Source organism: Vigna umbellata, chromosome 9 (genome assembly GCF_029865625.1).
Source record: "Vigna umbellata cultivar VRB3 chromosome 9, Vumbellata_1.0, whole genome shotgun sequence".
NCBI lineage: Eukaryota > Viridiplantae > Streptophyta > Magnoliopsida > Fabales > Fabaceae > Vigna > Vigna umbellata.
The window spans coordinates 4,465,117-4,485,367 of NC_142173.1; the positions used below are offsets into that span (position 1 = coordinate 4,465,117).

Below are 20,251 nucleotides of genomic sequence, written 5' to 3' on the forward strand. Positions count from 1 at the left end.
TAGTCGTTTTAAGTATTATCCGCCATAATGATTACACTCAAACCTTATATTTGATTTATAAGAACGAAATATTGCTCTAGTATTCAAACAAATACTTTTTTTTAAAAGAATCCTATGAATCATGTGAATGCAAATAATATAAAATGGAATGTATTAGGTAATAATGCATTGACATCTTGTCAAGTTTTTACCTAAAACCGACAATGAGACGTGTTATCAATCAAGATAAATAAACACTAAATAAAATAAGCTATTGGCACTGATCCAATAATTGATGACTTTAACAAGAGTACAATTTTTTTTTCAATTACATATTTTAAAAGTTCCTCCTCATTTATATTGGAATTAATTATTACTTCATATTATGTTCTCCGAGAAGTTTGACATTTTACATATTATATTATCAAAATCATTGCTTTAAGACTATAATTGAGAATATGGCAATAGGTTTCATATTAAAATTTCACAGCAGTTGAAAAATAAAAAACAAGAAAATTGAGTAATTGAATTGAATTTATTTCTTAAAGAAAAAATATTGGTCATTTAACCTTTATTCTCGGGTATAGAGACCCCACAATTGAATTAGCTGTGAGAGGAGTGGGCAAATTGTGTTCTATATAAGTGGGATATGGTGGCATCTTTATTCTCACCATCTTTCTCATCTTGTTCCTTTCCATTTCTTGCATCTGTTACTTGCCTCTTTCTTCTTCATCATGACTCTTTTTGGCAAAATCAGCACTGAAATTGGTGTTCATGCAACTGCTGAAAAGTGGTACAACCTCTTCGCAACTCAACTCCATCATGTTCAAAACCTTGCTGACAGAGTTCATGGAACCAAGCTGCACCATGGTGAAGACTGGCATCATAATGAGTCCATCAAGCACTGGACTTATGTCATAGGTAATTAAACTTCTAATACATATATATAACAAATATAAATAGAAAAGAGGCAATAGAATTGTTTAAACCCTTGTAAACATAAGACTTTTGTTTAAATATATTATTGTATGATGCTTATAGATTCTCAAACCTCCTAAATGTGTAAACATGTGTGTTTATATTGATTTGGGTAAGAATAGACTTTGGTATAAAATATAAGTGAAATTAATTTTTTTACATTATTTGGGTTAGTAAAGGATATAAGATGCTTTAATTTTTTCAGCTTTTGTCCTACAGGGTGGTTTTCTTTGTGTAATTTGGGTGTAAGAGATCATAAGAAGTTTTACTTTTCAGCTTTTGTATTGTGAGATGGTTTTATTTGTGTAACTTGTTTTTTTTTTTAAAAAAAAAACAAAAGAAATCTAGTATTCAAAGGTTTCATATTCATGTTTTTTTGGTATTTTTTTGCATTATTTTTGTGTAGATTAGAAGATGTTAAATATATATAGATTAATTATTTTTCTGGGTGTAGTTGTTATGCAATAATTGTTTATACTGATGTTAATTGTTTGGGAAAGAATAGATGGAAAGGTTACAACATGTCATGAGAGTATTGAATCCGTTGATGAAGCAAACAAAACAATCAACTACAAACTCTTCGGTGAAGAGATCGATGACAAGTTCAAGGTGTTTAGGCTCATATTTCAAGCAATTGATAAGGAGAATGGAAGTGCTATAATCAAATGGACCATTGAATATGAGAGGGTTGGTGTAGAAGTTGAACCTCCATACGGCTACATCGAGTACGTGCACAAATGCACCAGTGACATTGATGGTCATCTTCTCAAGGCATAGCTCAAAAACTTATGTATAAAAAGAAAAGAAATAATGAATGTGTTTGAGCAGAAGGATTCTTATATAGATCCTTCCTTTGTATTAAATAAATTTGGATATGCATGTAATGAGTGACGCCTTCAAGTGTGCTAAGTTTCATAGTGCTCGTTGTGATGCACATAATGCATATTTATTGTTCACATTAATATATATATATATATATACATATGAGCTGTGCTTTGTAGGTTTTGTGCATTGTTTAAACTAAAGTTGATTTGCCAAATCTTCACCACACGTGGAAACGCGTTAACGACAAGTTATGGAATTTTTAATGTAGTCGTTTCAATTGAAACACCAAATACACTATTAATAGCAGTTTATGAGATCACCGGGTTCAGAGAAGAAGTAACAATTTTATATAAGATTACGGTAATTAGAGTTGTTTAATTATTTGGTAAAAATTTTATAGAGACTTGGGTTTTAAAATTATAGATGGATATGCGACGCTCTTAATTTATTTTCTTATCATGAATTTTAATGGAGGTGATTATTATCTAGTTAAATGATGAAGGCAAAAATTGCTTATTTTGGGTTTGAAGGCTTCTTCCAGGAGACTATATATATTATGCAGTTGCAGGGGATACACAACACATGGGTATAGTATTGAAGGGCAATTCCGAGACACGGCTGATACCTACAACTATGGTGTTGTCTCGTCTTATAAATCATAAGTGATCAAAAGAGTATCCATGTGAAGGGTGATGAGGATGATAAAAAACTGAATTATTTATGAATAATTACGTACAGATTAAAATTCGTAAATAAATTAAGTATTACTTACAAATTTTACATATAAATTCTTTTTTATAAATAAAATCTCTGGCTTGCTCGCTTTCTCCAATCAGAGTTTATTTGTCATAGTTAAATAGAAAATAACAAATCAAAATATTAAGCTATTAAACGAGGTAGAATTAAATTAACTTGTATAATATTGACAATGTGAAGGTTGAAAATTATCATTTGTGAAACTCTAAGTTGGTTTGTTTCAAATCAAAGAGAATAGTCTTCCCTACACCTAAGTTTGAATTGGTTGGGATTGGGCTTGTGTGTGGAAGGTCGTTGTTTTTAATTGTTTGTTATTGAAAATGGGTGGTGAGGGAGGGGATGACTGAGGTGAGTTTTATCGGTGGAGCTTTGAAAATATAATAGGTTATGAGCTATTTAAGTAATGCTTAGGATAAACTACTCTATGACAAAAAGATGAAAATAAGAATTATGCGGAATTTCAAAACAACAAGAGGGAGAAAAAACATAACCATTTCATATTGTTGCTCATTACATTTGTTGATTTTCCATTTTTCTTCTTATCTTATTATATAAGAAGTGAGGTTTGTACCCACTTATATACTATAAATTGGCTTTATCTCTATAATGGATGCTCTAACTATAGTTATGATACCATGCTAAGAAGTGAACTTTAAGCCTAACTCAATCTCATAAAACCGACTTATAAAGTAAGGTTTGCACCTACTTATATATTATAAATTTACCTTATCTCTAATCGATGTGAGACTTTCCAACATCTTCCTAGTTCCTTTTAGTTAAATTCCCAGCAACACAACCACCCACTAACCTTTCTTTCTGTTACCTTGTTAGCAATTTTGAAGTGCAGGAGTTGAAGACAAGGATCAAATGGTGGAACCTTATGATTACAATGTGATATAACTTAGATAAGACGTCTAGATTCTATAGAATTAGAGAATTGGTTTTGGTGTTTAAGTTTACGCCATGTGATGCATTGTTTAGTTGTGTTTTGGAATTGTTGAGTTTTTTTTACTATATATATTTTAGGTTATAACTAATGAATGATGCCTGACATTTATGTAATATATGCATTACGAATTTTGTAAATCCCATAGATCAATTTGGAAATTGTACTTGCCTTCTCAATTTAAATTCCTGATTTTAGCTATCGTGCTTTTGTATGTTATCTTATGGTGGTATTATAGGTTGGATGATCTAAAAGGCCTTGACTCCATAAGCCAAGTGTTTCACCTTTTCCAATTGTTAAGTAGGATGCATATTTCCATGATCTAGGTTATCCTTAGATGAAAACATCCAAGTGCTCTTTTTTCTTTGATTTTAGAAAAGCTTTAATAATCATCTCTATGAACTGCTTTTGCTTGAAGAAAGCAAGACCAAAGCCTAAGCTAGAACTATCAACCATTCTTGCTTCGGAAACATCTTGTAAGTAGAAAAAACTTCATTCACGTTGGATTTTTCATGAAATGAACCATATCTTCACTATTATTATTATTATTATTATTATCGATCTTACCATGTTGTTATTTTTCGAATGCCACTTGTTATTAGACCAAACTAATGGATGAACTTAAATTTTTGGTGTGGGATTATTTTTGTTTGAGTCTTATTTGTTTTCTGATTTTATTATCAAGCTTGGTCTATTTTTATTTCGGTTTGTTCAGGTCAATTTTTGTTTTATGTCGCACATGTTTCTTTTTAGATGTACCCGACCAGTTGTTATTGCGTGGTAATTGTTATTTCTGTTTCATGTATTCGGCCCAAGGGCCAATTGTATAACTATTTAAAGTCATCACAGTTGAATGAAAGGTACCACAGTGAACTAGAATACAATTATCTTTGTGTAGTTGATGGAAGAGCTCTAACGAGAGGTTGATTAAAGCTGCACGAACACGAACTGGACCTCCTCGAAGCTTCTCTGACGAAGAAATACGCAGCGAAAAGATGTATCACTTGGAGGAGAAACCAAACTCGAGACCTAATTGGAGGAGAACTCGAGATTGAAGCGGAATCTGAGAAGAACTTAGGAAAAACCTTAGACCTAGGTTTAAACGGTGGAAAACCCTAGAACGGTGAGGAATCACTAAACAGAACCGATTAATCGGTGAGAAACAGAGTTTAATCGGTGGAAATGTGTTAGATCGAAGCAAAGGAGGGTTCAATCGGTGGAAAATGGAAAACGATGTGAGGAGAGGTGTTTAATCGGTCAAAATATAAAGAAATGGTGAGAAGAGACTAAGGCGAGGGAGAAATGAGAGTGACGAAGTGAATCTGTGATGAAAACAAGACACTACAAGAAACACGCTTATTACCAACAGATAATTACCGAAGGTCAAGTGTCCTTCGGTAATTTGCGCTGCCCTGTAATTTATCGGCGGATACGAGGCTTCGGTATTGTGCATGATGTCTTCACCTAAATTTTGGGTATTCCCTCACTCATTTTCAATTTCAGCAGTTCTCTTTCCCCCTAATTTCTCTCTTCTCTTCCCCCAAAATTGAAATTCGAGGGCATGTGAGGGTACCCCCAAATTTCTCCTCCTTTGTTTGATTCCCTTTTCTTTGCCCATCATCGGTCCCTTCCATCTTCTGTTGGCATAACGGTGGTGTGAAGAGCTCGAGCATTTCCGGTGGTGGAGCGGGTTCGTGCAATCACGGAGGGTGCCTCCCTATTAAGTTCACAATCATTTGCAGAGGGAAACACCTCCGATGGCGACGGCAGCGGAGCCAAAAGCGAAGACCTACTAGTGCCACGAATGCGATATGAGCGTGTCCCTCACACTCTTTCCCTCGCCTCTCCTCTGTCACCATTGCCACACCTCTTTCCTCGAACTAATGGACCCTCCCTTCTCCCAAAATGATGCCGAATCACCCCTCTTTGACCTCATTTTCCAAGACGTGCTCTTACTCCTCTCCCCGAAGCCCCTCCTCGCCAAACCCCACCCTCTCCCCTCCATCAACGTCACACCCTCGCTCCTTTTCGCGCTAGACCCCAACGACTTCGTTTTCTTCGCTGTATGCAAAGACCAAATTTCCCTCTTTGACGTCGAGGCCAAATAGTTGCCCTGCAAACACCTTTACCATGCTGGTTGCATCACGCCGTGACTCGACCTCCACGCGTCGTGCCCGTTGTGCAGACTTCGCCTTGAGGAAGAAGCGGCACAGGAGGAGGAAGACGAAGGTGACGGCGTGGTGGCGGAGATCCGGAGGAAGCCTCGAGGTGCCCAAGCGCCTTTGCTATACGGTGTTGCTCTGTCTTTTCTTTTCTTTGTCTTGCATCTCTTTTTTAGTGCTAAATTAGACCAGAATTCTGCTCTGATCAACTAGCTTCACTGTAATAATTGTGAGAATGAAACTCCAATTTTGGTTGGAGTTCGAGATGACCATTGGAGAGAGTATAGAATTTTAGTTCGGTTAATGTGTGTGTTATAATTGTTGAAGAGTGTTATTGATGACCAATCCTAATTGTGTTTTTCAACTGGGATCTTGAAATTTGAAGGTTGATTTTGTTGAAGGAGGGAATATGTTATGATTACTGAGTTGATATTACATAATTCAAGATTGTTGAAACTTTAAATTTGTGGTGGTTTGTTTTGCTTCAAAACTGTTATGATCTAAGCAACTAAAGGCGATTCTATCTTTATGTGCTAGAATGAAATTTCATCTAAGCATTTTAATTTACAGCTTAATGAATAAATTGTTTCTTTAGATGAATAATGAAGTCTTATGTCATTTGATTTGATTTAATTTAATTTGAGGTAAGCCCACTCCGAATATCTAGCTTTTACAAAGTTAGGTTCTAATGTAAATTCATCTTATATTTTGAAGGAGTGTAAGTGTTTTGTGCATTTTAATTAGGAAATCTCCAAGAAGATTCCTGCTGAACATTAAGATAACAGGGCATTAAAGATGTGAATGCACACTTCAAAGAACTGATAATATGTAGGGAGTAGGGACTGTTCAACCTCAACCTTTGCCTATCAATTCATGGGTTGCTCCAAAATCTGTGAAGAAAGTGAGTCACATAAATCAATGTTCATTTGAACAACAATAAGTAGTTTGCTTTTAAAAGAGTTTAGAAAATGAAGTGACTTTGGTTTTACAGGTGAATAATATAATGTAAAAAATTCTTAAAAATGGTTTTGTTCTTGTGAAGATTGTATGAATTAATGATACTTAATGTTCGGTGCAAAAATTAACAAAGCTTTAAAATAGTGAATACTTGGATTACTTTAAGAGATGATGCCTTCAAAATTTAAGTAGATATGTCATTTTATAATTTGTTGCACATAGTGACAGTTGTTTCCTTCCAATTCCAAATAGGATTCTTCTCAGATCTTTCTACATAAACCTCATTTTAGTGAACCACATAATAGAATACTAACTCAAAATTACCACATTCAACAATTGAAGCAGAAAATTATTTTATCTAAACTGGTGTCTTTTTGATATATATATATATATATATATATATATATATATATATATATATATATATATATATATATATATATATATATATATATATATAACTCTGCATGATGAAGCATGGCAACCTGTGATGTATAACCTGCATAAATTTGATGAACTATACTTTGACAGGTTCTACGGGTCCTGTATCCCATGAATTGACTCAGGTGAGAACAAAACATTGAATTTTGGTCATAATAGGGTGGGGTTTGATCCTGTCTGTAGGGGCACTTATTGCTAGATATTTCAGGCACAAGGATCCCCATATACAAGCTCACAGAGGGATAGGCATCTTTTCCCTTGTACTAACTATTCTTCAGGTTTGTCACTGATCCATATCTAACATTGCCTAGATAATTTTCTATGTAATTTATGATAGCAAAAGGAATTAAGAAAAATAAGTTAATTAAGGTAACTTATGTTTACGTTCAAATTAACATAGTGTTGGGGATGCAATTATTTAACCGTGTTATGTTTGATCATTGTAATGTTCTTTCTATTTTTTGAATGCTATATTTGATGAAAGATATTTATGTTTCACATGGAATAACAGTATAACATATATGTGTGATAAAAAACAAAATCTTCAAATGTTTAACTCAAATCCGACGGCTTCTATCTATTTCCGAGGGCTTATGGCCTTCGGTAGTGCCCTTCTTTTTTGCAGTGAGACTTATAGTGATGGTGATGCACTTGAGAGGGAGAAACCCTAGCAGATGAGGTTTCTTGGAAATGGAAATGTGAGTAATGAGGATGCGCGAGTGGAAAAGTGGAAAGTGATGCACAGACGATGATGTGACAGAGAACACGTGGATGAAGAAGCCTGACGTATGCCTCAAGAGGATTGGAGGAAGGAGTACGTCGTGGACGAGAAGCACCGAGGAATTTGGAAAATGAGAATGGAGGTAGTGTGCTGGAAGGTGGCTAGAGGAAGTCCTTGGACTCTCTAGCCTTTGACTCTCAAGAGAGAATTGTTTCTGGTTTCAGAAAACCCAATTCTCATTCATCTCAAAAGTTCCAAATTACAATAGAGGAGCTGGGTATTTATAGTAACCCATGCTCCTTGTAAGCTAAGCTACGTATACAATGAAAAATAAAAAGAGAACACTAAGAAAGGTACATCAGGCAGAATTCCATCAATAGTTCTTTAACACAAACTTGCATATACCTCCTGCATGTATTCGGCCCAAGGGCCAATTGTATAACTGTTTAAAGTCATCACAATTGAATGAAAGGTACCATATGAACTACAATACAATTATCTCTTTGTGTAGTTCTTTAACACAAACTTGCATATACCTCATGATGTAAGCATGATTCCGTTAGTTCTTATGTTGTCACAACATTCTCATTCCAAATTCAAAGCATGTAGGTGGTAGATCATAACTTTGGGAGCATGTCTTATGTCAAACTTTAGTAGCAATATGTGTATGTGCACAGTTGAATGAAAGGTACCACAGTGAACTACAATACAATTATCTCTTTGTGTAGTTCTTTAACACAAACTTGCATATACCTCCTTCATGTTTTCGGTCCAAGGGCAAATTGTATAACTGTTTAAAGTCATCACAGTTGAATGAAAGGTACCACAATGAACTACAATATAATTATCTCTTTGTGTAGTTCTTTAACATAAACTTGCATATACCTCCTGCTATAAGCAGGATTCCGTTAGTTCTTATGTTGTCACAACATTCTCATTCCAAATTAAAAACATGTAGGTGGTAGACCATAACTTTGGGAGCATGTGTTATGTCAAACTTTAGTGGCGATGTGTGTGTGTGTTTGTTTTGTAACCTAATTCTACCCTTCTTTGATAATTAATGAGAATGAGATTGAGAGTTTACTTGCACGTTTAAGAAACTAGTAGTGCAATTGTTAATCATGACTTCCTTCACAATGTATTATCATTTAAGCTTATACTAGTAATAAAGATTCCATTTATCCACGATCCTTTTATCTTTCTAAGTTGTTATCATAAGTTTTTGAGCATTTTGATAGAACAAAAGTTAAAGGAGTTAAATTCTTGAAATTTTTTATCGACACGAGGAGTTTTGAACTAATTAATAATTGTAGCAAGCACAATCTATTTGTAGATAAGGTGTGTCTTTTACTACTACAAAATTGTTAAAAGACAATGTTTTTTATTTCTTATAGACAATGCTTTTTAGGTTGTCTATTTGAGTGTTGTCTATTAATAAACAACATTTCCACAAAAAGCGTTGTCTATGAGCTCTAGAATGGACAACGCTTATTTTAAAAGTGTTGTGTATCATATATGATGGAAACTCCTCCAAGTAGAATCAACGAATGTAGAAGCTCCAAACTTAGAGTGTAGTGGATGGATAATGAGGTGCAACAGAAATGCATAGATGAAGTTGTTTGATGTGGGTTTAGTGAAGCTATGGTGTTTGTATGAAGCCTCAAAGCTCATATCGCCTTCCTACTAAGGAAGTAAGCTAGTGGAGAGTGAGAGAATTCAAAATTCGGATTGACCAGAGAGCAAAAGAGGGTTTGATTCATTTCAACAACAATTCATTAAGCTCTAAAGTGAGTTTTTACATAGGCTCTCCTATTTATAGGTAAGGGAGACCCTCTATTTAGAGTCACATTTGTTACCAATAAGGAGTATTGGTAAATCTTGAAGAAATTTGTTTTGATGATGCTACAAGAAGTTTTAGTTGCAGAAGATATTAGAATTAGTTAAAAGCAATTTGTAGAAATTAAATGTAGTAGGAAATTCTTGTAAACCTTGTAAACTTACATTTTTAACTACAATAATCGATTATGATGAAGCAATAATCGATTATCACAAGTCATACTTGAATAATCGATTATCACTTCATATAATCGATTATCACATTTTTGAAAACCTATAACGGACTTGAATAATCGATTATCACTTACAATAATTGATTATTCATGGCAGTTGGGAGCTGACCTTTGGCATTCAGTGTACTTGGCTATATATTTTGTTTTGGAGAAATTAGAAAGTAACGTTGTTGAACAGAAGCTCTTGCAGAATACTGTTTGTCAGAGGAAGTTCTCAGAAGCTATAGTTCAAGTTCCCTTGCTTGGTCTCGTGAACAGGAGAGGCTCGCGTGTCGTGTGTCGATAGTCGGAGCAAGCTCTCTTCGAGTTAGCAAGGTGCTCTGCCTGGTCTCGTGAATAGGAGAAGCTCGTGTTTCGTTTGTCGATAGTCGGAGCGGTTCTCTTCGAGTTGGCAGAGTGTTCTTCTTCCGGTTCGTTCGTCGAAGGAAGGTTTATTTATCTGCTTTATTCACTATTTCTTGTAATCTGTTAAATAACTTTTTAGTGAAAAAGGTTAATCACTATTTATAGTGATTAACGACTGGACGTAGATTCTTTTGAATCGAACCAGGATAAAAATTGCTTGTGTGATTTTCTATTCCCTACACTCTTTATCTTTTACGCATATCAACTGTTTGATAAATTTTCTCTAAGAAAATTGTTTTTCTAAAACGGACCATTAAACTTGATTTGTGACCGTAACACGCTTTCCGAATATTTTATTCCGCTGCGCGACTCTATAACGGTACCGATTGTTCCAACAATTGGTATCAGAGCTTGCTTTGATAGTTTTTCAAAATTTGTGAAAATGGCTGGTCACAATCAAAACCATGTATATGCTGAGGGTGCTTCCATTAACAGACCTCCATTGTTTACTGGTGATAACTATGCTTTTTGGAAAGTCAGAATGGAAATTTTTATGGGGTCTGTTGACAGAGGCATCTGGGAAGCTGTACTAAATGGTCCCTATATTCCAAAAAGAACTATTGATGGTGTAGAAGTAGAAAAACCATACTTTAACTGGACTGTTGAGGAAAATAGAAGAGCCCAATTTGATATTAAGGCTCGGAATATAATTTTTTCTGCACTAACCATTGATGATTTTTTCAAAGTTTCTGTTTATGAAAGTGCTCAGGAAATGTGGGAATTTTTAAAAGTCACTCATGATGAAGTATCGAATGTGGCTAAGTTGACTTGTTCGAATTCATGCTCTACATCAAACTCCTCAAGCTCAAGCGATTCTAATGAGCAAGAAAATCTATGCTTGATGGCCAATGATAAATTATCTGAAAGCAAAATCTTGAAGGAAAAGAAGGACTATCAAGGTTCCTCTTCAAGTTTCAAATGTTATGGATGTGGTGAAAGAGGCCATGTGAAAGCTTATTGTTCAAGCAACAAAAGAAGTAAAGAAAGAAAAGAAAAGAAAATTCACAAGAAGAAAAAGGTTCACATTGCGTCGGAGGATAATGCATCAACCACCTCTAGTTCAAGTGATTCAGTTGAAGAAGTAAACTTATGTTTGACAGCTAATGTTGATGACACTGCAAGCCAAGTAAGTTGTTCTAATTCTGAATCTAGTGAATTTGATTTGCAAAAAGCTTTTCTTGAATTGCTTGATGAATCTGAAAATTTGAATGTTGCTCATAAAAATTTGAAAAAGGAATTTAAAGAATTGCGAATTAAATATGAGAAGGCATTAGATGAGGAAGTAAGTTTGAGAAATAAAATTTGCAACTTGGAAATGAAAGAGTCTTCAAATGTTGAACATCCTGTTGAATGTCTTTCATGTAAGAATCATATGCTTGATATTGATATTCTTGAAAATCTTCTTGAAGTTGCAACTGGAAATAATAATGTTGAAATGCCTATAACTGTTAGAAAGGTTTATAAAAACAAAAGTGTTTTTAAAAGTAAGAACCAAATTAAAAGAATCCATAGGGTATGGGTTGAAAAAGGAACTGTGTCTTATAGAAATCCAAATATTGTCACATGCTTTTATTGTATGAAAAAGGGACACACTTCTAACAAATGTAGAATTAAACATTTTGATGTTCCAAATGGAAAATATGCTTGGATTCCTGTTATAAAGTAAATTGTCTCTAACCTCAAAGGACCCAAATGAGATTATGGGGACCAAAACTCTATTGTTTTTACTTTGCAGGTTAAGTTTTCAAAAGGATAAGAGAGCTCTATGGTATTATGCTCTTTGAAGTGATGCTACAAACCAGGATGTAACTCCATCAAGTGGTATCCAAAAGCCTTCATTCAAGCACCAAGTATTTGAGCTAAGTGTTGTTTAAACTGTGATGTTACATCTTGTTTTTATTTAATCTTCCATAATTTAATTACTGTTATATTCATTACTGGTTAGGCAAATGATATGTTCATCACTATTTCATTCATCCTGTGGTGTGTTCTTGTCTGTTTACACATTTTGATCAAGTGAAATTCATTTATTTAAGATATTCATGTGTTGAATTTCATTCATGTCATGTAAAGCCATGTGCATTGTTATTTCAGTGCTTTGTTGATAATTATCTATAGAATTTGTGTTTAACTGGCTTAGTATTCAATTTCATGAGTACTTTGAAGTTACCTTTGGTGTAATCTCTGTCAAGCATCAAAAACTATGAAAAAGTCATTTAAATGAGTTGGCTGACAGATTTTCATTAGCAATTTTTGATGATTAAGATATGTGAAAATTAAATTGTCATTTCTATTTCGAAGTTGGTTCTGTGGAGATTTGTTTTTAAGTTCAAATGCATAACGAATAAGCTATGATAATATACATTGAGAGCCTGGATGCAGAAAATGAACTTATCAAATCTGCATAATTTTGATGTAAATTATTTTGTTTAAAAAATGTTGAAATATAGCACTTGAATCAACTCTTGTGGTTGAATTTTTGCATATGTTGTTTTGATATGCAAAGTTGAATATATGAAGTTGAACAAATTGGGATATGAGAGTGCATGAATCATAGTTGGTGTTTGGGAAGTTGAAACTGTCAAAATTAGTTTTTGAACTGATTGTGCTAGCTGAAATGCTTTCTTGTTAAACCTGGAGTAGTTGTGATTACATTCATTTAAGCTACTATTGCATTCATTCTAGCTTATAAATTGTTGTTTGTAGAATCATTAGTTTCTAATTCGTTTGAAAACTGACTGTTGATTTCAATGAATTAATTAAGTCTGATAAAAGTTCAATTTGATCTACTAAGAAGTATTGAAACTAGTTTGGAATTGCAAATACTAATCTCAACTAGCTTGTAAGTATTTATGCATTGCATTGGACTGAATAGATCTTAAAAATTTTTCAGAATTTTTTAAGTTTAAGGGAAATATCACATTTAGGGGGAGAAATATGTACAGTTACTACTAACTCTTATTGTTGTCTGTCAGTTTGTAATAATACTAGTGCGATAAATTTGACCAAGAACCCCATAATGCATTCAAGAACTAAGCATATAGAGATTAGACATCATTTCTTAAGAGATCATATTCAAAAGGGGGATTGTCAAATTGAATATGTTGATACTTTACATCAATTAGCTGATATCTTTACCAAGGCTCTACCTAAAGATAGATTTTTTGAGCTTAGAAGAGAGTTAGGAGTGTTAGACATATCTTAGAATCAAAATCTATGCAAATTTTTGCATTTTTCGTAAACTTAACGCTTCATAATCGATTATCACTAAGTTATAATCGATTATTCATGCATCAAATTCAATTCTGGAAAATCTTGAGCAGATAATCGATTATCATTATGCATAATCGATTATCATGCAATTCTGGGCAGTAATTATTGAACTGATAATCGATTATCACGAGCCATAATCGATTATCACGCTGACAGTTTCAAAAATAGAGTCGTTGGAGCATCCCATAACGGCTATAAACGACCATAAACATCTAAGTTTGATTGTTATGTTATTTTCTTTATGGTATTTAGTTTCTTAATCTTTATGAATTTCATGTACTTCCTTTCTGTTCTTAATATAATGAGCTTTTATTTTTTGCATATATTCCATTTTTGAGGGGGAGCTCATATTAAGGGGGAGGTTATTACATTATTCTTTTTGCTTATGATCAAAAAGGGGGAGAAGAATAATACAAGGGGAGAAGTATAAATTATTACAGGTATTGCTAACCTTGTTGTTGTTTGTTAGCTTGTATGTTTTGCAGGTAAGCCAAACTTGCTTTTAAAATTGAATTTTTGATCATCATCAAAAAGGGGGAGATTGTTACCAATAAGGAGTATTGGTAAATCTTGAAGAAATTTGTTTTGATGATGCTACAAGAAGTTTTAGTTGCAGAAGATATTAGAATTAGTTAAAAGCAATTTGTAGAAATTAAATGTAGTAGGAAATTCTTGTAAACCTTGTAAACTTACATTTTTAACTACAATAATCAATTATGATGAAGCAATAATCGATTATCACAAGTCATACTTGAATAATCGATTATCACTTCATATAATCGATTATCACATTTTTGAAAACCTATAACGACTTTAATAATCGATTATCACTTACAATAATCGATTATTCATGGCAGTTGGGAGCTGACCTTTGGCATTCAGTGTACTTGGCTATATATTTTGTTTTGGAGAAATTAGAAAGTAACGTTGTTGAACAGAAGCTCTTGCAGAATACTGTTTGTCAGAGGAAGTGCTCAGAAGCTATAGTTCAAGTTCCCTTGCTTGGTCTCGTGAACAGGAGAGGCTCGCGTGTCGTGTGTCGATAGTCAGAGCAAGCTCTCTTCGAGTTAGCAAGGTGCTCTGCCTGGTCTCGTGAATAGGAGAAGCTCGTGTTTCGTTTGTCGATAGTCGGAGCGGTTCTCTTCGAGTTGGCAGAGTGTTCTTCTTCCGGTTCGTTCGTCGAAGGAAGGTTTATTTATCTGCTTTATTCACTATTTCTTGTAATCTGTTAAATAACTTTTTAGTGAAAAAGGTTAATCACTATTTATAGTGATTAACGACTGGACGTAGATTCTTTTGAATCGAACCAGGATAAAAATTGCTTGTGTGATTTTCTATTCCCTACACTCTTTATCTTTTACGCATATCAACTGTTTGATAAATTTTCTCTAAGAAAATTGTTTTTCTAAAACGGACCATTAAACTTGATTTGTGACCGTAACACGCTTTCCGAATATTTTATTCCGCTGCGCGACTCTATAACGGTACCGATTGTTCCAACAACATTCCCTCCAAAATTCAAATAAAAGCCTACTGGAAGAGTCACATGTTACATGCTAACTCACAAGAAAAATGTATCAGAATTATGTAACAAATGGTTCGTTGGCGCTTGAGCACCCCCTAGTTGCCCGCTGGGCAATGTTGGGAAGAGAAGAGCATGTGAGACATTTGGCTCGTTGGTGTTGAGCGCCCTTCACTATGTTGAGCGGAAGTTTGCTGACAATCTTGAACATTGATCCAAAAAGCTTGGTTGACTGGTCCATGGTCTATTGAATATGTCCTAAAGCTTTATTAGATCCTTAAATTAAGTTGGTACTTCTTGAATGGATATCCTTTTAGTTCCCTAAATAGATTTCCATCAATTTATTTAAATTTTCAATAGAAAACACTTTTTTCAAACAAACGATGTTATCATAATTTATTCTTAAAAATTACAAGAAAAATTAGAAAGATAACAAATTTTGGATCCGAAAGTAGAAAAGATGTTAGCACCTACAAAGTTTGTCCTAAGTGGCACCTTTAATTAAAGGATAATGATACTTTGACACCATTTTTTGACAAACTTTTGACAACGTCGCGTGTTCAACGTCCTAAAAAAGAACAACCACCGTTAACAATGATCGATGACATTGTTGTAAATAAATTCATTCGCTCCACGTCGATTGGATTTTATAACTGCCGTTTTAAAGGAAATAACGTCCAACCATAAACAACATTGACGTAAATCGATGACCTTAGTAGTCACATAACGTCAACTAAGGAACAACTGACGTCCAATACAAAATAATAAATACTGAATAGTGATTTACCAAATATGACGTCCACCGTAATAAAATTTTCACGATGTATATTAGAACCAACAATTATTTTTTTATTTTTCTTTTAAATCAATCCACAAAACGTCGTATTGATGAGGGCTTCGACGTTTTGTTTACCAGTTGGAAGCCAAAGCCTCATTCCCTTTTTTATTATTTGTTACTTTTTTCTTTTAAACCAGTTCTGAATTGGACGTTTTATTTGCCAGAAATTATGCTTTTTATTTTTTCTTATAAACCAACGAATAAAACGTCCTTGTTCTAGTGGCTGCGACGTTTTATTATGCGGATGAAGCCGAGGAGGTCACCAGATAACACGTAGAACTCTATTGGGATGAATGTGATGGGCTCCCAGTAGTTATTCTTTTTTCTATAAATACAATTTCAGAGCCTTTGATAACCTCTACACCTCCATTTATAAAATTTCTTTGTGTTAACTTTTTTCTTTGAGTTTCTATTACCTCCTTCAAGGTCACAAAAACAAGTCAGTTCTTTGTGGCTTGATTCTTTGTTATGTTGAAAAGCTTGAAGGAATGATAGAAACTCGAAGAAAAGGTTGATGCATTTGGATTTTGCACCGTTTCAAAACGCTACAAATTTCATTCATAAAATATCTTGTAACAATATGTTAACTTTCTTCTTTGTTTTTCTATCATCTTTTTCAAGTTCACAAAAGTGAGTCATTTCCTTGTGCTTTGATTCTGTCATAGTGAAAAGCTTGAACGACTGATAGAAATCCAAAGAATGTCGATATTAAAATTGATGATGAAATAGGGCTATCTTTTACTACTCTCAAAGCAGAAGGCTATTTGGCTCATGAAAAAAATTTTGAACTCAACCAATGGACCAACAAGAAGAAGATTTACAAGGAATTTGTGAGATATCCAAAAAGGCTAAAGGTATACAAGCCGTATCTACTTAATGATTTGAAAATGAAGAAAAAATGTGTGCTTTTGTACTTGCTTGGGTAATATTACCTAGAAGAAAAGTTGAAAACTTTGTGATCATGATTCACAAGAAAGTAGATGAAGATGCTCTGAGAACTCCCTCAGCAAGTGAATCTGATGATGAAGATGACACAACAGAAGAGGAGTCTATGGAGACATCTGACTCAAATTAGGATTTCATTTTTTTATTATGTTTAGTGTTATTGTGTTTTTCATTTTTTAACTATATTGTTTATCTTTTCGTGGTTAGGTTTTCATTTTTTATTATGTTTAGTGTTATTATGCTTTTCTTTTGTTTTTGTTTTCATTTATGAACATACGTTCTTAAAAATATGGATTTCTTTTTGAAATCCTTGAAGTTGTTTTACGTCCAGCTCTTACAAAATGCGACGTTTAAAAGAAAAACAAGAAGAAAAAGGAGAAACTTTTTGGCCAGTTGAGGAATATTACGTCGCATTTGCAAAAATAAATGACGTATTATTGATGGTTTAAATTGTCTTGAAGTTGTTTCCACCCTAGGTCAGGTAGCTTTGAAATCTACAGGTTGAAAACAACTCCAAGACAATTTAAAAAACGAATCCTATATTGCTAAATGACGAAGTTGAACAAATTTTTATAAATTTATTTTAGTTCTTAAAATTGTTTTAGCATTAAAAATATTGTGAACCATATTTCTTTTTCCATAGCAATTCCATTTCAGTAAGATATCTTAAACATTTTTGTACTATGAAAAACATTTTGATGACTTCAATTTCAAAGGGCACCTTCTTATGAACTGAAGCTGCTGAATGCACCACTTTGAAATTGAAATCAAATTGCAATGTAAAGAACAAAAATGTTTCGAAATCTAAGAAAATGCAAATGCAAAGGAAATAAAAAAACATGAATCGTAATATGTTCAATAGAGAAACATTGGCAAGGGGTTACGTGAAATGTGAGCTATATTAATAGATGTGTACTTGACGTCGAATTGGCAAGCACATCGAGCTGTAACAACATTACATCATGAATATGCAGTACATCGTCGAAGCCTAGTGGCATTCGACGTTCAAACATCATTTAGTGAAAAGGTAATAGATCTCTTAACATTCTGATATGAATGAATAATATGATGAAGCTAAATGGGAATTCGACGTATTATAGGACATTTAAAATAAAAATAAAAGAATTAAAAAAGGAGTAACTCATTGTTTTCTAGTTGACCAACAGTATGTCGTATTACAACAGAATTCGACGTATTACGGGTCAGGCAGTTACTCCCTTTTTAATTTTTTTTTTATTTTTTTCTTTTAAACAACTATGCATGGGAAACTGTATTTGGTTAGACTTGATAAATGCTTTTGTTACAAACGGAGATATTGATGTCGAATTTTACCAAAAGGCGATGTTTACGTCATATGTGACAAGGCAGTTTTATTTGTCATGATAAATGTTGTTATTTTTTTTCTTTTAAATCACCGAAAGTATGTCGAATCCCATGGGAATTTAATGTATTATTTGTTGGACGTATAATGAGTTCTCCTCGTTTGTAAGAAAAACATTTATCAAGATTGACGAAATAAAATTTCCCATGCATAATTAAAGTCAATGACTATCCAAATTTGACATCAAAGTTCTAGTCCGTCTTCTTTATATACAGTTTTGAATCCTTGTGAATCATCTAGACCTCCACTTTTAAAATATTTTAACCCGTCCCTCTGTTAACATTTTTTCTTCGGTTTTCTCATAGCTCTTTCAAGGTCACAAAAGTTTGGATGATGCATGAAGCAGCTATAGAAAACCGAAGAAATAAGTTAACATATTTGGATTTCATTTCAAGTTGTACCATTTGAAAACCTATGAAAACCTACACTACATAACTTCCCTAATGATAACAGTTGAAAAACTGTTATTTTTGTGCTTAAAATTGATACCAAAAGCAACCTTTAACACTAAGAAACTAGCTTGGAATCATGCTTTTGTTCACATTTTTGGAAATAAGAGAGTTGGACATGTTTATGCTTGATTTCAGTGTTTTGGGCAGGTTTTAAGGTGAATTTGGTGAAAGAAGTGAAGAAGGATAGAGATGGAATCAGAAAAGAACTCAAAAAGTGCAAAAGAAGAGAATCCGCAACTACCGCTCAGCGTCAGTTTACCGCTGAGCAGCACTCAGGAACACCCGTTGGTTCCGCTGAGGGGTGAAAGTGCAGCTGAGGGGAGAATTGACTAAGTGCTGGTACCGCTGAGCGGCAGTTTACTGCTGAGCGGTGGTCTTTTGGGCTTAGGCCCACTTTTTTGTAATATATTGAATAGTATATAAGCTTTAGAACGTCCTAGGGTTTGCATCTTTGGCTGAAAACGAAGCAAACACTCACTTTTGCACCCCTTGGAGGAAGATCTTGGATGCTCAGGCTACCTACTCATCTTTCTAGGATTCTATCTTTCATTCTTTCATTATTGTTCATCTAGCTTCACCATGAATATGGTGAACTAAACTTTGTATTGTTGTTGGGGAATCAATGTAATCTTGTGAAGCTCTCATATATGGAATTTGTGTTTAAACATCTTATTTGAGATACATGCTTTCTTTCATCATTAGTTAGGGTTTTTCCTCTTTGCTCAAAGCATGCATTGTTTAACTCATTCGATGTCATGATTATTGATTTTGTCGATATGAGAACGTACGAGGAAATCTAGATTCGGGGAAATTCTCCCAATAGCATGTTGCCTAGACATAGGAATATGAGGGTTGGTTGCCTTTAAGCTTCTGTACTTCAGAATTAATTATTAGGGATGCTAGGAATTGTATGAATTCGTAATTAAGGATAGGCTTTCTTGCAATGTTATTTAGAGAGTGGCATTAACATTGATGAAAAGAATGATGAATTCCTAAAAGTATATGAGAGTGAATAAGATGAAATTGATTACCCCAATAATGTATTCATCCATCTAATTCGTTCAAGTGTTTGTGTTTCTCTTTTCCATTGATCAAAACTCATGCATACATGTTTACTTATTGTCTTTTGCATTTGAAACCTCAAGAATTTATTCGCAAGTCCTAAATAATCAACAAATCATATAACTAACTAGGCCGTGAGTCCTTTGGGAGAACGATACTTGGTCTTACCGAGTTTATTACTTGATACGATTCGGTTACACTTGCCGAGGGTTAAACAAATTTTTGGCGCCGTTTTTCGGTGTTCATAAATTTGTCATCAAGTTTTTGGCGCCGTTGTCGGGACTCGTGGTTTAACTAGTTTATTTTTGTGATTATTGATTATCTTTGACTTGTTTTTGAATTTTGAAATTTGAATTTTTGTTTTTATTTTCTGTTTTTATTTTTCGGTTTTTATTTTATTTTATTTTATTTTATTTTCTGTTTTTATTTTTTTTCGGTGTTCATAAATTTGTCATCACCTAACCAAATTCATGTTAACTTTTTTCTCTGGTTTTCCATTCATTCCTTCACTAAACGAAAACATTTCTTTGTTAATGATG

At 33.7% G+C, this 20,251-nt stretch overlaps 1 protein-coding gene and 1 pseudogene across 1 annotated transcript; both read left to right on the forward strand.

The window, feature by feature from the left end:
* The first annotated feature begins 642 nt into the window (after positions 1-642).
* LOC148192360 (MLP-like protein 43) lies at positions 643-1,941 on the forward strand. Its single transcript, XM_088098941.1, has 2 exons — positions 643-900; positions 1,463-1,941. The coding sequence occupies exons 1-2, from the start codon at positions 714-716 to the stop codon at positions 1,732-1,734; spliced, it is 459 nt and encodes a 152-aa protein (XP_087955067.1). The 5' UTR covers positions 643-713; the 3' UTR covers positions 1,735-1,941.
* Positions 1,942-5,241: 3,300 nt separating this feature from the next.
* On the forward strand, positions 5,242-5,859 carry LOC148192361 (uncharacterized; annotated as a pseudogene).
* Positions 5,860-20,251: the final 14,392 nt, after the last annotated feature.